At 36.3% G+C, this 26,353-nt stretch overlaps 1 protein-coding gene across 1 annotated transcript in view; it reads right to left on the bottom strand.

Annotated features, from left to right (window-relative positions):
- Positions 1–26,353, bottom strand: part of LOC113063861 (gamma-aminobutyric acid receptor subunit beta-4) — a 63,907-nt gene that overhangs the window by 25,274 nt on the left and 12,280 nt on the right. The window contains exon 3 of the mRNA XM_026234256.1: positions 6,438–6,505. Coding sequence (XP_026090041.1) covers positions 6,438–6,505 — 68 coding nt within the window. The remainder of the gene's footprint in view (positions 1–6,437; positions 6,506–26,353) is intronic.

Below are 26,353 nucleotides of genomic sequence, written 5' to 3'. Positions count from 1 at the left end.
CAGATGAGAAAAAAGACGTGTACTGTGCTGCGTAAACATAAAACCATGTCTGCATGTGTGATCGGAGAAACGACAAACAACATGCACTACTCTACACTGCTCAAAACTCTCATTTAAATCATCAGTGGCAAATTCTTTAAATATGAAAATGGACTTATAGGCTACACCCTTGACTGCATTCCTGTTTATGGCTCCAACAACATAATCAAATTTGCAGAAGACACCACGGTGGTAGGTCTGATCAAAGATGTTGATGAGTCAGCCTATAAGGATGCGGTGCAACACCTGTTTGTGTGGTGTGCCACCAACAATCTGGAACTAAACACCCAGATGACAAAGAGATCATTGTGGAATTCAGGCAGATTAGGGGTCATACACCCACCCCCATCTACATTAATGGAGTTGTAGTGGAGTGTGTTTCGAGTTTCAAGTTCTTTGCCATCCACATCTCTGATTACCTCACCTGGTCCCTTAACACAGCAGACACAGCACACAGCAGTACCTATACTTCTTACAGAGCCTTAAGAAGATTCTCCTGAGTCCCAAGATCCTTGTGGAATACTATTGCTGTACCGTTGAGAGCATACTCACAAATTGCATCTCAGTATGGTACAGCAATTGCTCCACATCTGACTGCAAAGCACTCCATCGGGTGGTGAAAACTGCTCAATGGATCACCGGCACCCAGTTAACTACTATTGAGAATATTTATCACAAGCGCTGCCTGTGCAGGGCAAGGAATATAATCTTGGATGCCTATCACCCTAACCATGGACTTTTCATGGACTTCCATCTGGCAGGCGTTACAGGATCCTATGCTTTCGCACAAGTAGGCTCAGGAAGAGCGTCTTCCCTGAGGCTGTGACCCTTCTGAACTCCACACAACCAATATAACCTGCACCTTCTCTCTTACTGCACTGGTCAAAGTATTTTACAAACATGTATTTGCACTACTCATATTTTGCACAGACTGTACATTGTTCAAGCTATTACACTGTAAACTGTCTAACATTGTTACTGTACAAAACACAGTAAACTATTTCTATTAAAATATTATTGCACTACTGATATTTTGCATAGAATACATTAACAATACTACTGTACACTCAAACAACTGTATTTATTACCACTGTTCTTACACTGCTGCTGTTCATAAACAATCAGAGTCTCATCTTCCATTCCCTTTAAGAGCCAGTTGCGCTCATGCCATGACGGATTTGCTATTTGCTCGACGGAATTTGGCAAGCACAAAGACAAAACGCGTCTCTGAGATGAAACGGAGCTGCTCGTGTGCGAGCAAATACATCGATATATATATTTAATTAGCCTACAAAAAATTATTATGCATTGCAATCCTTTAATTTTTAATATTTGCCATGTTTGTGTGCTGCTGTGCATCCCTGTGTTTAATAAGCAGTGTGTAGGCGGACCCACCTATACTAACACGCTCTTTAAATAAAAAAAGAAAACATTGCGGCAGACTTTAGAGCACGTTGGAGTTGGTCTATGGCGCAGTCTATTTTCAGCTCCTTAAAATAGCACTGCGCCAGCAATGCGCCTGAAAACACCTGATTTTTAGACCAGCACGCTCATAAGCAGACAAATAGGCGCAAATGCATTTGCTAATTAAACGACGTGACTCTGGATGGGAAAATGTGCTGCGCCTTGCATCGCATTGCGCTGGGTAAATTATAGGGCCCAGAGACTCCACAACATGTTGGCGACAAAACACCGGGAATAAAAGTTACACCTTTTTTCTTTGTGTGAACATTTGGGCGGTGTTATGCAAATCTTCCCACATTGTGATGTGGACAATCGCGGGTCATGTCATAATGAACAGTTTAAGGTAGGTGTGGTTGAATCTTAACTATTATAGAGAATATTTTTTTTTTTACTTGAGACTTCTTTATGCACCAAGAGCTTGTAACACTCCAAAGAGAAAGAAAAATGTTAAATCACATTATATGCCCCCTTTAATCTTAGTTCATCTTCAAGCAAAATTAAGACTCATTATGAGATTTTGTCACATTTGGTAATTTTGTAATTATTGTGATTTTAGACTGTTATGTCTGTACATTCTCTCAATTAGAAATTAAGCATCGTGAAGCTAGTGTGTTGTCCCTTCAATGCCTGGGAGCGATGTTATGTGAAGTTTAATCTATACAAATCTCACTGTCATTGGATTTTAATTAAATTTCACTTGGAGCTTAATAATGCTGCGACCAGAGCTAATTAACACACCTGCAGTTTAATGCAAGTATCACATGAAGGAGATGTAGCATAAACAACATCGTCTAAACCTGATGATGGGCTTGCAACAATTCAGCAGTGATACTTTAATTAGCCAGACTGATAATAAAACCATTTTCTAGTTAAAACACATCTAGGAAATACTACAATATATGTTCCTGCTACTGTACATTCAGTTGATGTCAGAGTGATTGCATTTATGAATGCTAACATTATATTCTCATTGCCAGTGTCGATTTTTCTGAGCTCCAAATTTCTCTACAATTTAGTCTTTACAATTTAGTTTGAATGTTTTTACTGTACTGTTGTTGAAGAGTAGCACATTTTTGGATGACTTACAAGTGTAATATACAAGTGTAATATGTATAATATACACATTTTTCTAATCAGCCGATCACTTGGCATCAACTCAATGCATTTAGACATCTAGATGTGATGAAGATGACTTGCTGAAGTTCAAACCGGTCATCAGAATGGGGAAGAAAGGTAATTTAAGTGACTTTGAAAGTGGAATGGATGTTGGTGCCAGACACTATCATATCAATATCGATTCCCTAGTAAAATAAGCATGCATATGCACACCATCTGAGGTATCGGTCAGAAGACATCAAAGTTGCATAAAGAGGCATAAGACTGCACACTCACATGCAGGTGATTCTTTATTTACCAACATTTCGGCACAACAACAAGTTATTCCATCATTAACCTTTTTCTTCGAGGCAAAACTGGACCGTGAGAAATGTCAGAGAGGTAAATGAACTTGACCGGTACATAATCTTCAAAGTACCTCTTTGAAAGAAGTGTTTAGTTATGACTTTTTCTGTGAAAAAGAAGAAGTGAAATTGTTTCCTAAAAATGAGGAGCTACTGTAATGTATTCTGAGCATAGTGTCTTCTGTTCACACATCAACTCAGCAGGGTTTATTTTAGTCAGGTGAAAACTGCTGCCTGTGATGACTGTCGAAGGACCCTCACTGATAATGAGGACACGGCATGCATTAGGGTCCTCTGGAAACTGAAGTCCTCAGAAGTGCCAGAAGTTCAGCCATCTAATTTACACATAGGTCCTTAAGGTAGCGTATCGCACCCAAGTCCACTTGACAGGTTGACATGACCGCTTCAGTTTCACGTGATCCTTCAGAAATCATTATAATATGTTTTTGGAAACAGTTGAAGTGATTATTATTATTATTAGTAGTAGTAGTAGTAGTAGTAGTGTTATTTTTTTATTATTTTTTGGAAGCTGTTACTTTTTTTCAGGATTATTGTATTATTGAGTAAAGTTAAAAAAGAACAGCATTTATTTAAAATAGAAATGTTTTCTAACAGTATAAGTCTTTATTATAACTTTTCTAATGAATTCTGAATAAAATCATTAATTTCTTTAAAAATAATTTTTCTGTAAAAATACAAATACAAATAAATAAACTAAACTCTGAACTTTTGAACAGCAGTGTATACTGTTACAAAATATTTCTATTTTGAATAAATGCTTTTTAACTTTTTATTCATCAGAGAATTCTGAAAAAAAAAAAAAAATCACAGGTTATAAAAATATTAAGCAGCAAAAAGGTATTTAATATTAATATTAAATCAGAATATTAGAATGATTTCTAAAGGATCATGTGGCACTGAATACTCTAGTAATGATGCTGATGAAAATTCAGCTTTGCATCAAAGGAACATTTTTTTATGTACATTAAAATACAAAGCCTTTATTTTAAATTGCAATAATATTCCACAATATTACTGTTATTCATTCTTTTTCATTAAAATTACTGTTATTTTAATCAAATAATTGCAGACTTAATGAGCAGAATAAACTTCTTCATGTAAAACATTATAAATCTTACTGATCCCAAACCTTTGAATGGCAAAGTGTGTATATAATTAGCTAATTTTAAAGGGACAATAAGTAACTTTTTAGGTATTTTATTATCTAAAATCAATATTTTTATTCATAAATATGCCCTCAATGGTGTACAAATACCTATGCCAATGTTTAAACTAATCCTTGTAAATGAAGAATTTATTATCTTTATATACATGGGACGGGTAGGTCGACGGAGGCTTCCATGTAGTTCCGCCATCTTGCAAAACTATAATAGCAGAGGGGGACAAAAAGTACTAAGCCAACGCGTTTCCACAGCGCGTTTTCGGTCAGAGCCAGAAACGCAGGTGCAGAGCAGTGAGAGGCGCTTGAAACTGCACCGGCAAGTTTAAAAGTCTGGATTGCATTCTTATTATGGACCAAACATATGCCGCGCCACAGGAGAAGAAAACATCGTCGCCAAAACAGTCAAAAATAGAACGTAAAAGGAAACGTGACCGTAGATTACAGAAAACAAGAGTTAATGTCGGGGAAGACTTTTCTAGGTGGAAAGAGCTAATGCTGGATAAAGATTTCAAAAGAGACGCTGAAGTGGCCAGTTTTCTTCTCGACAGGTAAGTCAGTGTTACAGTCTATATTATAATATTTTTTTATATCTAACAATTCATATAATTCAGAAAATATAACGAATAAATTAGACATAACTACTAATTACAATATTTCATGTTTTCCACAGTCAGTAATTCATACTGTAACATTCGTTTGTTAGTTGTCATGTTGCAGTTTGTTTGAAATAACACACCTGTTCACCTGAAGGAAAACTCGACGAAGTGCTATTAGAAGACATCCCGTCAAAGCTTTTTGGTACATATCGCCTACCGTAGATGCAACGCGCATTTGAAAAAGCGAGGCGCTGGCGAGCAAAATTAGTTTGAATGCAAAATACAATTTCACCACTAGATGGGAGTAATTCCTGCTTAGTGTCCCTTTAAGGATACATGAAAATAACCAAAAATAATTTGGGGTTAAATTTATTTAATTTATATATAATTTTAATGGGGATTGTTATTTGATTGTTTAAATAAAAAAAAAAACATGCCTTCAGATTTTTGAATCAAACTAATGTGGAAGGAGCTTTATTTTCCAGGTGTTCTCTGAAAATTTCCCAATTAGAAATCTAATTTTAGATCATATTTCCTAGCCTGGTAATACTAAACTCTGGAAGGGCATAATTGACAAGTGTTTTCTTTCTTGTGGGGGGTGGGGTGGGGGGGGTGCTTGTCTGAAGTTTAAAATCACTGGTTACCCATAAGCCAGTCGCATTTCGTTTGGTTATGACGTATGTTATTCGCCGGCTCAGCCGCCTCGAACTTCCACTGTAAGGCGTCTCCAGTTTCCCACTAACGTTAGGTAACAGTTGATAAATTTATCTTTTCCCAAAACCTGTCGGGACTCGGGAGTAGGTCCACAACTTCACCTCCATTCAAAATGTAAAACAAACACTTTTCTTGTTCGGGCTTCAGTTGGCAAATGCTGGGAATATTGTCCAAAACAGAGCAAATAGCATCCCGTGTCTCCGTGTCCATTTTCGATTTCCCTAACCTAAACTACAATCCTAAATTCGGCGTTAGCGTCTACATCACGGCTCTCATCCCGCCCTCTGTTTGTTGATTGGCTGGCTGTTTTGGAGCCGGAGGAAAGCTGGGAGATAGTTCGCTATCTTAGACTGAGTACAGAAGCGAACTGAAATTGAGCGGAAGTACGAAGTCTGATGTAGTCAGGCTACATATTTCCTACTGTCAAACCATTATTATCTGACAGTAACTGATCCAGGTGCAGCACCTCATCTCTGGGGTACTTTATGGATTCAGGCCGCAGGCATTGAAGCCGAGGCGCTAATAAAACCAAAGTCCCTGACTCTGCATGAAGAAATGATGAATGCAGTAAGTCTGCATGGGGTCTCCACGGTAAGTATGTATAGGGAGTTGTCAGCAGAAATTTAGATGACTGCTCTTTAAGTAAACTGCTTTTTAAGGGCTCCAGGGTGGTGTTTAATTTGAGGTGATGGTCCAGAGCCAAAAGGTCTACTGGTGCAACATAATTGGTCATGACCGCAGTTATACATAATCATCCATACTGATCATTTTCTTGCCATGAAGACTCAATAAAACAGCCTTTAAACATATTGTATATTACTAAAGAAACACAGCTAACTTATTCTCAAAAAGTCTGTCAAATTCAGCCCAATGTACTGTGTTAAAATAAAGGAACCTTGGTGTTTTACCCATATCATGAATAACAAAAACAACAATTAGAAACAACAGCAATATCAGTAATGCCAAATCAGTGTTACTAACCATGTTGACTTCTGAGATGGAGTCAATACTGGCAATATTTATACTCATTCCCACAATGACTGGAGGACCTACAGAAAAGAAAGAGAGAGAAACGTTTAGACAATTATATAATCACTGTGTTGCAGCATCACCATAACACAAACTCTAAAGTGGAGACCTTTTCACAGACATAAGCCAAATACACTTCAGCTTGTTGATATCCATTTTACATGGAACTAAGTGCTTTCAAAAATCTGAGTAAATCTGAAGCCTCTAAAGTGGGAAACTTTCGAGTGATTATTTCATTCTCTACTCATTGTATCAACCCAGAGTTTTGTAAACACAACTTTGTTTCCAGATGGACTTAATCCCGAGTGCTTACTCCTGAAAGTTCTGTAAAGCTCACCAATCAGAATCAAACCCCCCCCCCCCCCCAAAAAAAAAAAAACTTTCCAGTTTTGTGTGCAATATGCATCAGACAGTCAATGAACAGACTGTGGGTGTGCGGTCTTAGACAGACTATTAGAGAAAAACAATCTTCTAAACATTGGCAGAGTTTTCCTTTTCTCTATGTGGGTGCAAGTGAGAACGCATATGTTACAAAAAGCTCCAAAAAACTGAATAAAGCCCACATAGCTACAGAAAACAAACAAACACAAAAAAAATCCTTTCCAATAGGCCCAAATTGCTCATGACCAGGGTTCGAATTAAGGGGGGAAGCAGGGGCATGGCATCCTCCTGGTTGAAAAAAAAAATGATAAAAAGCATCCCATCAATAAAACCATCAACCAATGACCATCCCCTTTGGGTTAATAACATGTATTATGTAAAACTTATCATGCGACTGAAATGTTAAAATATCTCAAGTAGATAATTTTAGGAATACAGCGATTGGTCAGTTAAAGCTATGTGGTACGGTTCAAGCGCAACTTTTGAATTTCCTCAAAAAGAAGACAACAGAAAAGGTATGATTTTTCCTTCATTAGAATTAAAAAAAAACATTCCCCTGACATAATGTTATTGTGCTGTATGTGTAACTGTGAGGAATTGAGAGATTTTTGCAAAAATCAAACAAAAGCACGTCTTGTCCAAAATAATTCACTGTGTAGAAATAACCTTATAATTCAAACAATTTAAGAAAAAATACCCATGTATGAGTTTTTGTTTTTTATATTCATTGCACAAGCAATTTACTTTTCTGAATATCAGTAGGCCTACATGCGCATGCATAAATGTGTTATTAATTTTAAACAACAGTGCATAATAACAGAGTGTATCGTTCCTTGAATGAATCAGTTTTTAAATTAATCAAGTGAGCAAGAGATTTAACAGTCCGTCCATTCGGGTGAACACTGAGCATACTATCCAGCCTATCTGCTCTAAATAGTATTGTAAATTACTAATATCACATAGAATTAAGGATGGGACAGTTTGCACATTGGGATGCAGGCTTGTTTCGTTTCTAATTGAATCAGCAGTATTGAACGAATCGTTCGAACAATTAAAAAAACATCATTCATCAAAACAGGAGTTTGATGTCACCTACTGGTGGTTTTATTGTCATCATAATTTATCTATGACTGGCCTAAAAAAAAATTTTTATATATACAATTTGCCACAGGAAAATCATTGATTCGATGAATCAGTTGATTCAATTATATACCTTTAGAATTGTAAATTTTATGGTCGCTTATAGGTCATCCATCTTCTGTGCAGTCTTAAAAATATCTCTAAAATGCCATCCAGACCCACTAAAAAAAAAAAAAAAAGTGTTCTTCTGACTGCAGTTTTGAAATATTTACTGAGCACTTGACTGAGAGTGCAGTCCTCCATCTCTCTGTGTATCTTCTCCATCTTCTTTTAGCAGTGGTACTTTTCACCCCCAGCTTTTTACCGTCGACGTTTGCACAGCATTCTTCCTCACTCTTAAATGCCCGCAGTTCTGTTACTCTCTCACCCCACCTCATAAAATAGAAAATGGAGAGAAAGAGAGAAACGGCACTCGCGGAGCAAAGGTAAAAATGGAGCCATTTTCCTGTGCGCTTTGTGAAGGCATCCAGCAAGAATTTTCCCAAGAGATGTTAAAGAACACTCATTGGCTAGTTGTAAACAGCAAAGCCTGAAATCTTCTGCACGCTTCTGCCACTACATATTTTTGACCCAGGTTTCCATGAAACAAAGGGACATTGGACAACGTTGCACCGGATATGCTCTCCGTCGGCTTGAAATAAAACCTCTTACCTGAGTCTGAGGCTCTTACAGAGAAAGAGTGTTTTTCCCTACGCTCCTACAATCATTAGGAAGTGCTGCAAATGTTAACCATTTTCCTATAATAACAGCTTACATTTTTTTTTCCAGGTTCAAGATCTGTGATATGCTGTCGTTTAAAAAAAAAAAAAAAAAAAAAAGGGTTTAAAGCTAAACGTAAAGTTGCAGTAATAAATTTCTGTTAATGCACTAATGATGTAGTTCCTGTGGGTGAAGTTCATTGAGGGTGAAAAAGTTATATAAAAAAGAAAAAAAGTCCCTAACAACAGAATTCTATTTAAAACAAACTGGTCATAAGCTGTTTATCAGGTTGACTAAGCAAAAGCAGAAATATAAAGAGGGCATGAACGCAGAATGTTTATATACATGTTAAAATACTTTTCCCCATCCCAGTTTAATATGCAGAGGCAGCTATATGTAAGCCATTTGTTGGCTGATTCCCCTGAAATGTACAGCATTGGCTCTTTTGTGGTGTGGGAGAGAATCACCTAATGAGGAAGATGATAATACAAAGTCTTTAATAATCCACATAGGGGGTAATCCATAGGGACAAGGCAGAAAGACAGGCACGCATTGATGAGACCAGACAACCAAACACTGAACAGAATCCAACTTATATGTCAAACGTTAATGATGGTAATTAGATGACACACCTGAACATAATGACACAATAAACATGGAACACAGAACACAACATAATGAGTCCAGGGGCATGACACAACCAGTGGCATAATGTGTGTCATTAAAAAAAAAAAAAGTAAAAAGAATATTTGATCACTTTATAAAACATAAATGTGAAACTTATAATTTTATTTTAAATAATAATAATAATATTTCTGTCAAAATGTGTGTATTACTTGAGCAATATGGGCGTTTAAATCATACTTTTTACAGTTTAGTTTATGGCTTTGCATTCTCTTGCAACAAAGCTGCAAAAAATGGTTTTGACAGAAAATATGGTAACACTTTATAATAACTGCACACTATTAATCATTAATTAAGCATTAGTAAACAGAAAATTCATAATTTATAAAGCATTAATAGACAGTAATAAGCAGTTTATAAATACAGATATAAATGTTTTATTCTTGATTTAAAAGCATATCTATAATGTGTTTAATAGTTGTATTTTCATACTTTTTTCATGATCAATTTATCATTTCTCAATGAAGTATAGCATTATTTACAAACCAGTTATTTAGGAGTTGCCAGTGATTCATAAGATCACAAGAAATGTAGTAAATTCAGGTAGTTATAAAGAATTTAGTAGTAGTCAGTTAACTATTTATGTGAGCTCATCTAAAGTGAGGACTAGTTATGCCTTGTAAAGCATTTATAAAGGATATTTAAAGGCTCAGTTATCTTCTAAACAAAAAACGGAAACAAACACAACACAGTGATACAGAACTTAGAAATAGTAACAGCCTTTAAATCTCATTTGTAAAAGCTTTACAAGACATAAATAGTCATCACTTTAGATGAGCTCACAAAAATAGTTAACTAACAACTACATATGTTTTATAACTACCTGAATTAACCCTGAATTACAGTAGAACTATGTTAATAAACCATTTATTAACACTATAAGTAACTATTACTATATGTCTGAATAAAAAGATGTGTGAATGCACATTTAAATAGTTTATGAATCATTTACTTACAATTTCTAAGTGATCTTATGAACCACTCACAACTCCTTAACAACTGGTGTGTAAATAATGCTATACTTAATTTAGAAATGATAAATTGATCCTTAATAAAGTATGAAAAAAACAATTATTAAATACATTATATATATATGCTCTTAAATCAGGTATAAAGCATTTATATCTATATTTATAAACTGCTTATAAATGTATATTAATGCTTTATAAATGATGAATTAACTGTTTCCTAATGCTTTACTAATGATTAATAGCATGCAGTTATTATAAAGTGTTACCGAAAATATTACTAAGTTCTTTTTTCACACTAAAATCATCTTAATACTTTTTATGTCAGGCGGCTATAATACTAACACTGAATGTTTTAATGTTTACAAATTGACTCTACTGACTTAAATTGTATGTCAATTTTTTTTTTTTTTTTTTTTTTTTTTTTTTTTTGAGGATAAAGAGAGACAAGCGAACAATTTGTCATAATCAACATCATGCAACAAATAATGTTGATGGATCTCAACTTGTACTGATCTGGGAATATTTCCTCTGATTTGATAATAAAAAGAAACAAGGCCATCCATCAGGAATATATTTCAACTGCATTATAATGACACTTAAAATGTCTTTAAATGAAAATGCATGAGGCAAAGTATGCTGCTTTTTCTAAAGAAACACAGAGAGCACAAAATGGCTGATCATTCCAACTTGAAGCTGTCAAATGTTCAATAGGACTTTTTCCATCATTGTATACCTTAACTTTTTTTGAATTTATTTGGTTGATGCTTCAGGGCACCTGCACATTCCCCTTTCTGAAACCCACCACCACCACCACCACCTCAGGAGTTCAGTGTGTTTTCACCAGTTTTTCCCTCTCCATCTGCACTGGCTGATGGCACTGTCATCTGTATACATATTTCAATGAAAAATGTAAGGCAGGTGGCTTCTCTAGAGATGCTATCTCCATTCAGACGACCACTTTGCTCCCCCAATGCCTTTGTTTTGCTAAACTGTAGGCAGATCACATGGAGCCCGGTCCCAACACAGCAAAAAAGAGAATAGCAGGTAGAAATAGCAAAAATAGCACTTCTGACGGAACACAAGTGCCAACTGTCCTGGGCTGAATTCTCATGGGTCGCCGCTTTTTCCCTAAGCAGGTTTTCACTGACACAGCAATGTATTTCTCCTGCAGGTAATGATGATGGTAATGTCTAGTGTTTGTGTTGAACCTCTTTCCTTAGGAGAGAGCTGAAAGTGCTTACTGGTGGGGGGCAAAGGAAACTCATAGCAGTCTATCTGGGTGATGTATAGCCGCAAGTCTTCGGCATAACAGAGGATTGCCAAGAATTTATCGCCCCAATTAGTTCAGAAGTTGATGAGCTTTCACAGCATAACAGAGCATAATATAAATATGTCTCAGTTTGTAATAAACAAATACATAGGTCAGGAGTCCCTTACCATAGGTGGTATTTTATGAGGCGCCCTAGAGCACTCTCTACTGATGTTAAAGGGTCTTGTAGGGCTATCGCATCTTTCTGCATTTGCTGTAAATCATTCTGTTTCATTGCAAAGACAAGATATCAATTTCAAGATATCAATATCAAGACAAGATATCAATGCACTAGGACTGAAGTGTGTGTGTGTGTAGATAGATAGATAGATAGATAGATAGATAGATACTATACTAATACATTAAAAACCATAGTATAGGTAAATATTTGCATAATGAATGGTAGAAAAAGGCAATTGCATTTGAATTAGAGTAAGGACAGGCCCACATGCCTTTCATCAATGCAGTCACGCACAGTACCATACATGGAGAAATAGAATGGTGGAGAAAATAGCACTCTTCCATCCGATTCAAAATTCTAATCATCAACTCATTGCTTAGCAACAGAGGGGTACCATAGCAACAAGGCAGCATTGTGACTCTTACACTGCAATGAGAGACACGGCACTTTCCACACATCGTAATCAATCTTTTTTCCCTCTCATGAATGGCCAAGAGTTGGCATCGTGCGCTTTTGTCAGATGAGGAACATATATACAACGGCTCTGTTAAATCATTAGAGATGGAACACTGAGGAGAGGACAAATATATTAATAGATGTTCCAGGCGCATGTTTAAAACATGACGTGATCACATGTGCCAGGATGAAAGAAACATACTTAAATGTTCCTCTATACCTGACATTTATAGCTATCGACGCATTATTGACATTTCAAAGTTTCTGGATGTGGTGAGTCACCTCTAACAGCGTATTTATTATTCTTAAGTAGTCATAGGAATCACCTACACTAAAAAGAACACTAACTATAAGGCAGACTGACAATAGCCATTCAATTTAATGTCTATTGGACAAAATCACACAGATTACAGTTTTAAACTTTATTTGTCAAAAGATGAGTAGAAAATGAAAACACTCAAATAATTTTAGCTTAACCCTATTTTTTTCAGTACCTGTTTTGTACCCTATTCACAGAAAGTGTCACATGCATTGATTTAAATGGTACTCATCACTTTATGCATTTCGACTGTTATTTAGTCAGTGCCGTGAACCTGTTTGTCAAACTTCATATGGAAATGGTCAAAATACTTGTAATTATTTTCTTGAATTAATAGTACTTCAGCACAAAGGGACATCTGGAGAGGTAATTTGTGTATCTGTGGTTAACAAAACAACTTTGTGACACTGATGGTCTTGATGAATTAAAGCTCTCTGCAAACTCAGAGGCCAGAACAAAGAGATAAATGTGTAGAGTTCTACAAGTTTTAGGAAACTCAGCAGGCAGCCATATGGCACAGCACATTTGCAGAAATACACATCAGCAAGAAGAAGAAACACCTTGCCGAACTGCGTCAACATACAGTACACCTTCAAGATTATGCCATGCTTTTTCTGATATATTTAAAACAACATCCTGTACAGTATGTACAAGGAAATACGCAGTGTGAATAGAGCAGATATTATAGGAATGTAGTGACTGTTCATTTACAGCAGTGGTTTTCAACCTGTAGGCCGTGTTGCAGGTGGGCCGCCAATAATAATATTGTTAATATATGTCAAAATGTCTAAGTCATAACATAACAACATGATTTTATATATATATATATATCATTAACAGATTTGTAGTGGTAAAAAAAAGAGGTGGGTAAACTATAAATTCTGGGTGAGGTGGTAAGGTGGGCCACTGCCTACCGGTGTATGTGTATCCTGATGACATCGCTATAGGCTATCATTTGATATTACTATCAAGGGTATCACTGGTTATTCCCTCATATAGGTCACACAATCAATATTCAATTCATACATTAACCTAAGTTCTTGTTAAAGAGACTCAAGAAGGAATAATAAGGTTAAAATCTATAAAGTTTACTAAATGACAAAACAGAGAGAACAATTTCTTTTAAAGAGGAATAGAGAGGGAGACTTATATCCAGGGGTTCCCATGCAATGCACTTGTGCGTAATGATTAGGGGTTTTGGATTATTTTCATAGTCGATTAATCTGTTGAATATTTTCTCAATTAATCGGTTAGTTGTCTGGTCTATAATATGTCAGAAAAATGTGGATCAGTGTTTCTCCAAATGCCCAGGAATGGTCCTTAAATGGTCCTCTCGTTTTGTCCACAACTCAAAGATATTCAGTTTACTTTCACAGAGGAGAGAAGACACTAGAACATATTCACATTTAACAAGCTGGAATCAAATATTTTTTTTTTTACTTTTGTCTTTCATATATTTTATCAATGACACAGACTTTGTATTCGAACACAAATAAACCGGAGATGAGATGAATGGCTGCTGTATGAGTGATGATTTCTATGAAAAATAAGGAACGTTATTATTATTATTATTATTATTTGCCTGATATCCATTTTTTTATTTTGATGCAGTCTGTTGCGTGTCATTCATTTTGAACGAATCTTTAATATGACTCAGGACTACCGAGTTGTCTCAGAGAGTGATTCGTTCATTTTGTGTTGACTGCACATGCGGATTACACAACATATGGGTTCTGAATCGACAGGTGAAGTCTGAGTCTTTTATTGTTCCTGTCAGTCCCATAGAGATGGGAAGATAAAAGATTAGTTCATTTTGCTGAACGAGACTCAAAGATCCGAGTCAATGATAAAATGATCCGAACTTCCCACTACTACACCGCAAGCAATTGGTCAACACTGACAAGTTGCAGCGCAATATGAAAGACTTCATCTTTAACAACAAACAACCTATGAAACTAATACTGAACAATATGAAACTAAAACAACATGAGCTTAATTTAATATGTCATAGGAACTGTAGGCTATTTAGAGGTGGATAAACTCAATTTAGAGGTGGATAAACACACTTTGGAGGTGGGTAAACGCCATTTACGAAATTTTGGGAGGTGCGTAAACGGCGTTTACGTGCATTTAGCCTCCACTACATCCCTGATCATTAAATAACAAAATATATTTATTTTTTTTTTATTAAAAAATTAAACTGTAATTATGCTTCCACTATTCGATCTCGCTTATTGGTTTAAGAATAAACCACCAATTTACCTTAGCTTTTTTTGTTGCATATGCTACAGAACAACAAATTCAAACATGTTCAACATAAACGGCTGACAACGTGTTCCCTCCTGACGTCTTGCTCCGCTGACTGTCTACCTGCTGCCGAGCTCTGCCTGGATCTGGTTTTGCTGAGCGGTGCAAGTCTGAGTTATTTTCTGGTTTTTTGCCAGTTCATTCTAGGGCTGTGCAATTAATAGAAATCATCATAAATTCACGATGTGAGCATGCGCGATTTCTAAATCGCTTTATACCGTGATTTTCTGCAGCCCTGACCTCCTGCAGTATGCTATACGATCCAATCAGAATGCAACGCACCTAGCGTGGGAACAGAACAGACTGGCCATATGCCTAACTCCAGGTTCACACACTGTCTGTGATGCACCTTTTTTTTAGATCCCAGGATGCAGTTTAAGTGAGTGGAGACACGTTTTAAGTGTACACACTCTCTCCGGGCGAGAGCTGCATGTATCTGAGGTTTTGTGACGGTTCTGTGTGCGAACAGAGAGATTTGCGCTCGTATATTATTTTAATGTGCTTTTGTGTTACATTAATGCGCTCTCGCTGCTGCTTCTGCACCGCACACACATACTGTATACACACTGCAGACGGAGTAAGCCAACATGTGAACCTGTATAATGTATAGCAAATATATTTCAACACCCGAGGCACCGCTACAATAAGTGAGCTCTATGAACAATGCATGGCAAAAAAGAAAAAAAAAAAGTCCCTGGACACAGGATTTATTTAGGCTATTTATATTTTTTTGCCATTAGTCTAGAAATTACACCTTTTTAGTCTTCTTAGTCTTAGAAGTTACACCTTTGCTTTGGTGATTATTTTGACTTATGTCCGTTCTAGAGATGTTACAACATTTTGATAAAGCTCTTATTGGTTTTCTTTTGGAAATATGTTTTAAATTCATCCTGAATGAATTTTGAAATGTAAAGCATATCTGTGTGTGTCAAAATCGTAATTAAAACCAAAAATGCAAAATTCATCAAAGAAATAGCAATAGTTTTTTTTTTTTTTTTTTGGTTTCGTTTTTTTTCCCATATCGCACAGCCCTAGTTCATTCAATAAATACAGGTAACAATCTAGCTTCTGAGTACTAAGTTATTAACCCAATAGCGGGGTCAGTACATTATTTTTTATTTTTTTGCAGTGGGCCGCACAAACATATGTGTTTGGTTGTGTGGGCCACGAGTTGAAAAAGGTTGAGAACCAATGATTTACAGGATGGTTTTGAGGTTATGGTCAGATTAAAAATGACCTTCAACTTGATATAGGTAATGAGGACACAGTAAAAACAATCTCAAACCTACAGTATAAGCATTATGAAGCATTTTTACCTTTATAAGTGCAAATTTTCTAACATTTCATGGAAATTCTCAAATGTCTTCAATAAATGCAATTAGAATAATATAAAATAATTTAATATAATTCAATATAAATGCAATCTGAATAATAGGATGCTATTGATTTCATATTTTATAAATCAAATCAGTATCAACAAAATCCACCCTTCACTGTAAAGCTGCATCGGAAGTGACATTTATATGTTTTACTCAATGCAGTAGAATTTATTTAATGTTATGATATTAATGTTTTAAATATAAAATATAATGAATAGAAAAATGGGAAATGGGAAAACTAAATACAAACTAGGTAGCATCTGGTTGTTAATTCATTTATTCAATTCATTCATTCAAAATTAGGAATAAAGGTAGTAAAGCAAGTAATTGTCTTTATGAATGGCTCATGGATTAATTCACCTGATCAAAAGATTATGAAATAATAATAATAATAATAATTTTTCTTTGGCAAAACAACTGATATTGACAATATTTAGTATGACACCAGGGCCTGGTTCAACTTGGTTCGATTAGTACATTAGAAGAAAAACGTTACTGGCCTGCATCTTGAGATGAAACAAAGGCACTGCTATATTTTAAGATCAGTCAGTGAACGTTTCTTTCAGTTGAAACAGCTCAGACTTACATTTTAGTCTGTGACTAGGCTTAAGCCTTGTCTGTGAAACTGGGGGTATACAGTATTAACTTAAACACAGCATATTATTTCTTAATTGTAAACTATTGGATAAAGTATAAAAATAGTGATAATCTTAAAAGGAGGCCAATATGCATCTGGCTCAAGGCTGTGCAAGTATGCAGACGTGGTATTTCAAAACCAGACTGTACGACCTAAAACCAGGCGGATGGCCACCCTAGTGGCATCGGTGAGTCGGTTATTCTAACTGCATCCGGAAGGTCAATGGTTCCCAAAGGCTCTTTTGAGGTATAATAATGAAACGGGTTTTCCATCTCAGGCCCTGCGATAAATGACATGTCTTTCACTGTGTATTTATCTGAGATGATCAGGGGGCTGTATCCTGTCCTTGACAGATCCCTCCTGACTCCCAAGGACTAGTCTTCCCCATCCATCACCGGGGGTGCAGAGAGGGTGCCGTGGGTTATTTTGGAAGTGTGCTATTTTGTTGCGCCTTCAGCTACAATGTGTCTCATCAAAGCTGCTAAAGAAAGTGTGCTCTCTATGCTTGCATACTTGCTAATAGGGATCCTTATTCTCCTTCCAAGCATTACCGCCTAACACACACATACTAAACACATTCATTCATCAAGTAAAAGAAGACTGTAGCATGAGAGGGTGCGAAAGGTACAGCCTCCTCAAGCGTTTTTTTTATCTTCGACCGGCTCTCTCCCCATAAATCAGATGGCATTTTCTGCTCATCAGGATAGAGATCATTTGAGCAGTGCTTGTCCATTTATCGCCCCGCTTTGACATTGCCGCACTTTTGTGCTGAATGCGCGCTACTTTTGCATCCTGTGTTGATGCACGTTCAGCCCACACATGCCAAAAAGGCTCCTTTACTTTTAAGCTTTGGCACATGGGAGAGAAGCTGTGTGGCTGCTTTCAGGAGTCAAATTAATTAATAGGGAAACTAGCTGGAGCATTGTAGGTGTATTCATTATTAATTAAGAGACTTTATGCCAGCTGGGAGAGATGTCAGCAATTAGGGGAGATTTTGCGGTGTGCAGTTGTCCTTGGATGTGGGAGTGTGCCCCCTGTGAGACACAGTGTGATCACCGAACACTTTGAATCATGCAGGTTTATCAGACCCATAACTTAATTCTTGTTTTTCTCAGGATTAGTTCATTTTCTACACTGTACTGTAATGTAACTAGACTACATGGGCATCATGTGAATAATGGGTATTTATTTAAGTAAATAAGTAAATAAGCAGTAGGGTGAATACTGAACATAAACTGTTAAAAAGGATTGAAGACACGTCTCCACTTGCTTCCACTATAGAAAAGTGAAGCCAAAACATCCCAGTATGACCGCTGTCATGAATCTGCACAGTAGTGATTCATTTGGAGCCAGATTTTGAGAAGTAATGATTCATTTTGGAGCCTGATTTTGAGAAGTAGTGATTCATTTTGGAGCCTCAGTCTGCGCAGTAGTGATCGTGAGCTGGATCCGAGTTATCAAAGATCCACCCAAACTCCCACAGACCCAGTTGAAAACTCACAATCGTGACACTACACCCCATTTTTAAAGCCTCAAATAACTAATTAAAAGAAAACTTATTAGAAAAATGAACACTTGAATATACATTAGCGTGATAAGAACTACCTAAAATGATGGACAGTTTTGGATAAGCTGGTCTGAAACTGTAGCTTGATAATCTACAAGCTTCTTATAAGTTAAAGTAATTAAAGTAGTTAAGTAGTTAAAGTAGTTTTCAGATTTTCAAAGAACACTGTATACATGTAGACAAATATTTGAATAAAGGTATGGTATTTAAATATTTGGTGTTATTGGATAAACACCAAAATTAATACAAAAAAAAATAATAATAAGAGAGTGAACTTGCATTTCAATTCAGCACTTCTGCTGCTTTTGTTAGATCAATGAGAAAAACTTTTATGCAACAAACGTGTAGTGGTGTAAACTTAACTGGTGGATGAAAAATAAGATAATATATGCGTTGTAAAAATCCAAACCATTGGGATAATAAGATCTGTAGAATTATATGCATATTTTGATGTACCCACTGTAATAATACCGTACATATTCATTAATGCTGATACATCCACACCGCGTCTTCAAAGCGCTCACAGCACGAGACAGCAACTGCCATTTTAACAATAACTATTTAAAATCCCTCACTCTTATCTTGATCACTTTCTTTTCTCTTTTCCCACTTCTCTGCAGTCTGCACCAGTTTCATAGTGATGCCTCTTCTCTTTCAAAGACTAGCACATCACCCGACTGAAACTTTATCAAAGTCATTATACCCAGCATTACTGTCTGAACCCTGACATGGGGCCCCCTGGTGGTCACAGGGCCCTATGCAACCACTTATATCAATTATTAGTTTTGGCCTGAACTGCATATATTACAAGTAACTGAATACATGTTAATGATGAATGTAAGTAAAATATTTGGTATTTAAAAAGCAATGCTAATTATTATTTCAGTCTATTTTTATTTTATTACACACAGTATTCAAATATATCAGACTGTCAAAGTGCAAAATTGCAACAAGTGTATAATAATTAGACAAAAAATAATCATAAGATAATAACAATCCCTAATTTTATTTTACAGAAAAAAAAAAAAATAATAATAAAATAAAAAAAACCTGCAAGGATGCTTGTTAATATGCATGCAGCCTATAACTGTACAGCACACCATGATACTGTACAATTTTGTTGTATAAAAATACACTTTGACAGTATTGTCTTTTATCAAGAGGTAGGTAAAATCAAAAACCCATTTCCATGTCTTTTATATTAAATATGCATTCACTGTGTGGGGAAAGCAACACATGCACACTTCTATACACTATACACTTCTATACATAATATGGATTATCATATTTTTACTTCAAATTACTTAGTGAGAAGTATTTTATCTATTTATGCCAAAAATATGACTGACCCACATAGCAAATGTCTTCTGGCTCAGATTCGGGCCACACAATGACTTTTCCCTCGGCCCAAGTACCGCAAAGAAAGACGGCCCTGAAGCAGCCCAGAACTGGATTAAAGACTCGGGCCACACATGGGCCATAACTGGCCCAAAACTCAGCCAGTTAATGAGCCTTAGCTGGCCTTGAACTGGGCAAAAACAGGTTTTATTATTGGTGCCAATTCTCAGCCTTAAGTAAACCAGAATCCCCAAATCTGAGCCACACCTGAGCCTTATATAGCCCAGACCCAACTCAGACGGCAAGCAGTGTCGGCCGGATCTGGGCCAACACTATATTGCTGTCTGGGATTTTAATATTTTATATTATTACCTTGTATATTACTATGTTCGGAATTGTTCATTTTGTGACATGCTTTAATGTAGACACAAACTATGCCAATAAAGTACATTAAACTGAATAGAAAATCAGACTTCAAACACACGTCATTTAACTGGTCAATAAAAAAAACGTATTGCATTGGTTTTTCTATTTATTATTATAAAGAACAATCAACCAATAAAGAGTGAGTGTATAAAGTATACAGTCTATAAGAGAAACGTAACAGATAGACACATGTAACTTAATCATAAGAATTTATTAGAGATGTGTCAAAGAGCAGTACCACAGTAGTCCAAATGACGATGCATTGCAGTTGCAGTCCCCTCTGGCAGAATATAATAGTAGTGTGAGGAGCAGGGCATAATTTAAGTTGTTAAACGCTGAAAATACTATCCCGATCCACTCCGTAAAGGCGCGCGTTGCTCATTCAAAACACGCATCACCGGAAACACGGCATGTCACAATCTCTGATGAAACTGACGAGAGTCAATGAGCATTTGGACTGCACAGAAACTGCACTTGTTAAAAATACAAATGACTTGCTTCTTGTGTCAGATCAAGGCTACATTTCATTACTAGTTTTACTTGATCTTAGTGCTGCGTTTGACACCATAGATCATGACATAGATCGATTACAAAACTATACAGGTATTTAAGGGCAGGCTCTACGATGGTTTAGATCAACAGCAGCTATGCTAATGATGTCTCTATTTGTTTCTATGTTTTGCCACGGGATTAACATCCTGTTGTAACTAGGATTTACACAAGCTCCAGTCTGGATCCAGAACACCTGAGAAGAGATGATGCTGACCCTCAGAGGACCCCAGATAATGCTAACCCTGAATCAACAAACAGAACCTACAAATATTGCTACAAGTGTGACTGCATCATATAATAATTGCTGTCTGGCTGACTACGTCTTGTATTCATTTTTCTTAAAAATCCTGTCAAACGTGCACAAACTGACAGTCACCACTTATAAGCTACTACTAAATATTGTAGAAACGTAATGCAATATTTTTTTTTTTTTTTTTAAGTACGGATTATAAGATTATTTGTACCAAGAATAATAATATAAAATGTAATAAAATTATAATTAAGTGCAGTTTAATGCACTTTTTAAATGATAATGTTTCATTCTGTTTTGACTTGCCATTTCATTTTAACAATACTACACATCATTAAAATGTGTGTGATCATTTAACCATTATCCTGCAATATTGTATTTATTTTGTTTATCATGGGTCACAAAATATGCTGCCAGATCTTAGCCTGATTTGGGCCACATATCACCTGACTGATCTGGGCCACACTCCTCAACAATCGGCCCTCATGTTGTTTGCCAGATCCCTGCCGAGCTGTCATTGCCACACATGGCCCAGCTCTGGCTGAAAGGGTACATGTCATTGCCGACAGGAGGCCAGCAGTGCCACCTTGAGGCCACATGTGGGCCAAGTCCGTTTGCTATGTGGGGAGTGCGCATTACTTAGTGCTTAAATCATGTAATGTCTGTTTCATTCAAACTGGCAACCAGAGGGCGCCCTCACGCAGAGACTCCACAAATGCATCACAGAAGTTCCAGGAAATCCCTAATATGAATAAAGACATCCAGCTATCACTGGTAATGAATAAAAGAAGATAGAAATGCTTGAACCGATTAAACATGAAGACAAGTAAACAAGTCACACATATATGGTTTATCTTTTTTCTTCAAGCCATCTTGGGTATTTTCATAATAATAAAGTAAATTTATAATCCAACGCTAATCAAGAGCATTAAGATTCAGTGTCCTTCAATAATTCAGTGATTTTCTCCATCGTCCTATTCTGCTGCCATCTCTTGTTGTTGGATTGAAATATCATAGTAGGGAGTGCCAAACATGAAATATCAACCTTCTCCTGAAAGTCATTATGTCATATTTATGTTAAACATCTGACTCTTTCCTTAAAAAAAAGAAAGAAAAAAAAAAGAAAAATCACACAAAGTTTTTAATGTTAATTGCCAAATGTTAGAATACTTTATGGGTTGAATTTCAACTGTTGCTCCTTGCAAAATGTTATTTAAAATAACAATAATTAATAAACATAAAGCTGCGAGATACACCAGTAGATGGTGGTAATGCACTATTTTGGCATGTGATATTATTAAAAGGCGCTGTTCCGCTTCAAATTGCCATACAATTACTGGAACGATATTACCGGTAAATACAAAAATGTGCTGTTCACAAAGGCAACGACGTTCCTCTTCAGGGCCGGCCCGCGGCATAGGCGGTATAGGAAAATGCTAAGGGCGCCACTCATCCATAGGGGCGCCAGAATGAGTGAACGAGTGATTTTTTTTATTTTATTTTATTTATTTTTTTAAAATATATTTATTTTTTATAATAGGCTACTATTTAAAAACCATTATTCGAAATACAACTGCACTGAATTGAAATCAAATCTGGAAAGGCTATTATTTGCTTGCGATGGAGATCCTTGTTAGATGAACGCGTGTGCTGTCTACTGTTTAACAGGTAATAAGTTGGGCTACATTCGATTACAGTACACGATATCACTGTGACATTAGTTTGTTGTACGTGGTTTATAACAGAGGGGAGTCAAGTTGAATGCAGCTTCCAAAAGACAAAAAATAGCCGATTAAGATTTTATTAATTTTAATACAATCACACCGGTGCGGGTACGTTCATCAAGTCATATCATCAGCTGCTAAATTCAGATCTGTGATCTCTTGCTGCTGGCGCTGAGCCAGAGACAGACTCGTTTTTACAGCGCTGCACATTATAACCAATCACACACGATTCTGTTGAGCTTTTGAATGCAATGGCCAATCAGAGGTGTTCCGATGAGTCATCGCTGAAAGGACGGTGCTTCCTTCACTCGCTCACTGACTGAATACCTCTTTCTGGCGAATTCTCTCGTCAGAAACAACAAAGTGCAGATGTGTGTACGAATCTATAATTAAGATGTTGATTTCACAGTGTTAACAGTTTCAGTGATTTTAATGGGAGTTTTTGAGAGTGATTGAAATCTAGACTGTCAGTGAAAATAATCTTTAATAATGTAAATTTTATTTGCTCTCTTTCTGAACAATGAAAGATTAGTAGCAATATTTATATCACATTAACTTTCAATGTTAAATTCACATTTAATATAAAGTCAGTCTACTGTGTTCATCAGGTGATTGACCACCATGATGTACTGATTCTATTAGAAGCAGTTGTTCAGGACTATAAATCATGATACATTTACCACAGAAATTATTATTATTAATAATAATAATGATACCATAAATTAATGGTCAGTGACTGACCACTACCACCCATGCTGTTAAGACTTCAGCCCGATACTCCTGTTTTTAGAGTACATTCCATCTAAACCTGGAGTGTCTTAAGCCATCTAGTCTGACCTCATTGAGGCCAGTGTCTACAAAATGATTGTGTGTGTTAGCAGTTAGTGCAAACTATTTAAAGAATGTGCTGGTGTCCATGACAACTTAAACCTTAGGTGGGAGCAAACCCACTGCAGCAACATGATGTAATGTACTACATATCAGAGTATTTCAACTTGTTTCTGTTCTATGTTGTTGTCATACTGCTGCTACAGTAGGTGATTGCTCATTGGTTTGAATAAAAAAAGTCCACCCATAATTCTGATACCTAAATGTGGCTTGGTTGTCTCGTTCAGTTTGCATCTGTTAAACTGTTTTGCAAGTTTTATGGTCTGCCATGCAAAGTTTGCACGGTTTGAGGTATCATTCATGTGCCCTCAGTATTTTTTTTTTCCTCATTAAAAAGGTTTGCTAAAAATAATATTTCTGTCACTTTTTTTTCTTCTATGTAGAGCATGTTGCCTCAGGTGGACAGACATATTAAAGAGTTAATTCACCCAAAAATTTAAATTAAGCCATAAATCACATCCTAGGTGCATAAGACATTCTTCTTTTAGATGAATCCAGTTGGAGTTATTTTAAACATAGTCTTTGATCTTTCAATCTGTTTGATGCCACTCAGTGGGTGTTGCAATGCATCTGTCCTTGAGAAGTTTAATAAAAAGTGCATTCATAAAAAAAGTGTCTCACACGACTCCAGGGGTGAGCAAAGGCCTCCTATTGAATTGATGAGTTTTTGTGAGAAAAATATCCATATTCAAAATGTAATAATCACTTTAATCTAGATTCCAGGGAAATTACTTATGAGGTCAGCTTTGAGCATGCGCCGCTCAGAAGTGATGCACGAGGAAACCCAGTGGAGAGATGAAATAAAACAATGGTCACTAATTAATAGTACAAAACGAGGATTTGTAAAGAAGAATGTCGAAGGATTTCGATATAAGCCAAAAGGAGAATGGTTTTAATTTGCTAAAGTAAGGAAACTTTACTTCCTTTGCACCTGTCATCAAACGTTGGTTTTCACGAGACTCACCGACGCATGCACAATGCTGACCCCATACTTCATGCTCCTGGGACTGCCTTCGTTTTACAACAGGGAGCGCAAGCTAGATTAAAGTTATTATTAAATTATTAGAATATGGATATTTTTCTTACAAATAAGCATTGATTCGCTACAGAAGGCCTTTGTTCATCCCCCGGAGCCGTGTGAGACACTTTTTCTTAATGGATGCGCATTTTGTTAAACTTCTCAAAGGCCAATGCAATGCAACACCCATTAAGTGGCATCAAACAGCTTGAAAGATCAAAGACAATTTTTTAAATAACTCCAACTGGATTTGTATGAAAGAAGAAAGTCATATACACCTAGGATGACTTCAAGGTGAGGAATTTATGGGCTAATTTTCATTTTTGGGTGAACTAACCCTTTAAAGTAATTGTTCATCCCAAAATGAAGGTGGGTAAATGATCAAATAATTTCCATGTCATTCCAATTCCTGGATTTCTTCTTTGGAACAAAAATGGAGATGATTGAAGAATGTGCCTCAAAATATCTTATTTTGTGTTCCACATAAAAAAGAAATGCAACCCAGGCTCACTGGAAAAAACACGATCATGGCGACATTTCTGCAAAATGATTTTATGTTGCGACACTTTCAAAGTGAAATATCCAGTGAGTAGCACTAAAAGCATGTTCAGTTTTTTTCGAAAAAGATTAACAAGAATGTAGCAATGTTTTATCAAATTGGTTGTTAGACATACTGCAGCAGTTTGAAAATGAAGTGTCCACCTACACTAAAGCTTAATCCATAACCAATAGTAATAACAATAACAAACATGAGAAACACAACAAATCTGCTAAAGCAAAAATGACATTTTCAAGCGGATTTCAGGGGAAAACATAACTATTTTACGAGATGGCAATCTCGCAATAATTGGTAAAGGGGGAACTCTACAATTTCTTTATTAATCAGTAATCTGCCACTGTAATTGATATTCATGTGAAAATGAATAAAACCTGTTGGTGTTTTACGTGGGCACATGTTTTTGTGCAAAATTGTAGGTAGGGGACTTGTTTTTCCAATTAGCCTATGTTGTAGAAATTACACGAGGGTTAGGGTTAATTAAATGATGGCATTTTTTTCATTTATGGAAAAAAAAAATAACAATATCTGATGACAAATATAGCATTGAGTAATTGAGAACTTTGCCAAAAAACAAAAAAAAAAACTTTAAGGTGTGGGGTTTGTTCAAATCCCTAAGCCTAAGAATAAGCAATAACAGTAGTGATGCTTGCCTTAGTAAACGCTACTAAAAAATGAAGTTCACTTGCAGAGAACACCAATGTGTCTATGCGGTAACTCTGACCTGGTTTAATATCAAGATACATGGCAAAACTAAAGCCTAGAGTAGCCTCATTCTTGAGGGAAAACAGTCCATGTTCACATCTTTACAGATGTGTCGTCACCATTTCAAGCTTTGTTAATGGCGGGATCTGAGACCATAAAACCCATTTTAGAGGTGATGACAGCTAGATTTACTGTAATATACTGTCCCCATAGTAAGAGGCTCAAACAGGAAGGCTAGGAGAGGGTTAGTAACCAAGTCCTCTCTTTTGCAATTATTGTGCGAAACATCTGCACAGCAGTTCCCATTTTCCTGACATTGGAGGAGTTCTGCTGCTGGCCAGTAAATCATTGAAACTGTACTTCATGTCCAAATCAAACAGC

This window comes from Carassius auratus, chromosome 46 (assembly GCF_003368295.1).
Source record: "Carassius auratus strain Wakin chromosome 46, ASM336829v1, whole genome shotgun sequence".
NCBI classification, from domain to species: domain Eukaryota; kingdom Metazoa; phylum Chordata; class Actinopteri; order Cypriniformes; family Cyprinidae; genus Carassius; species Carassius auratus.
The sequence above is the reverse complement of the archived record's forward strand: the minus strand, read 5'-3'. Positions and strand labels throughout refer to the sequence as shown.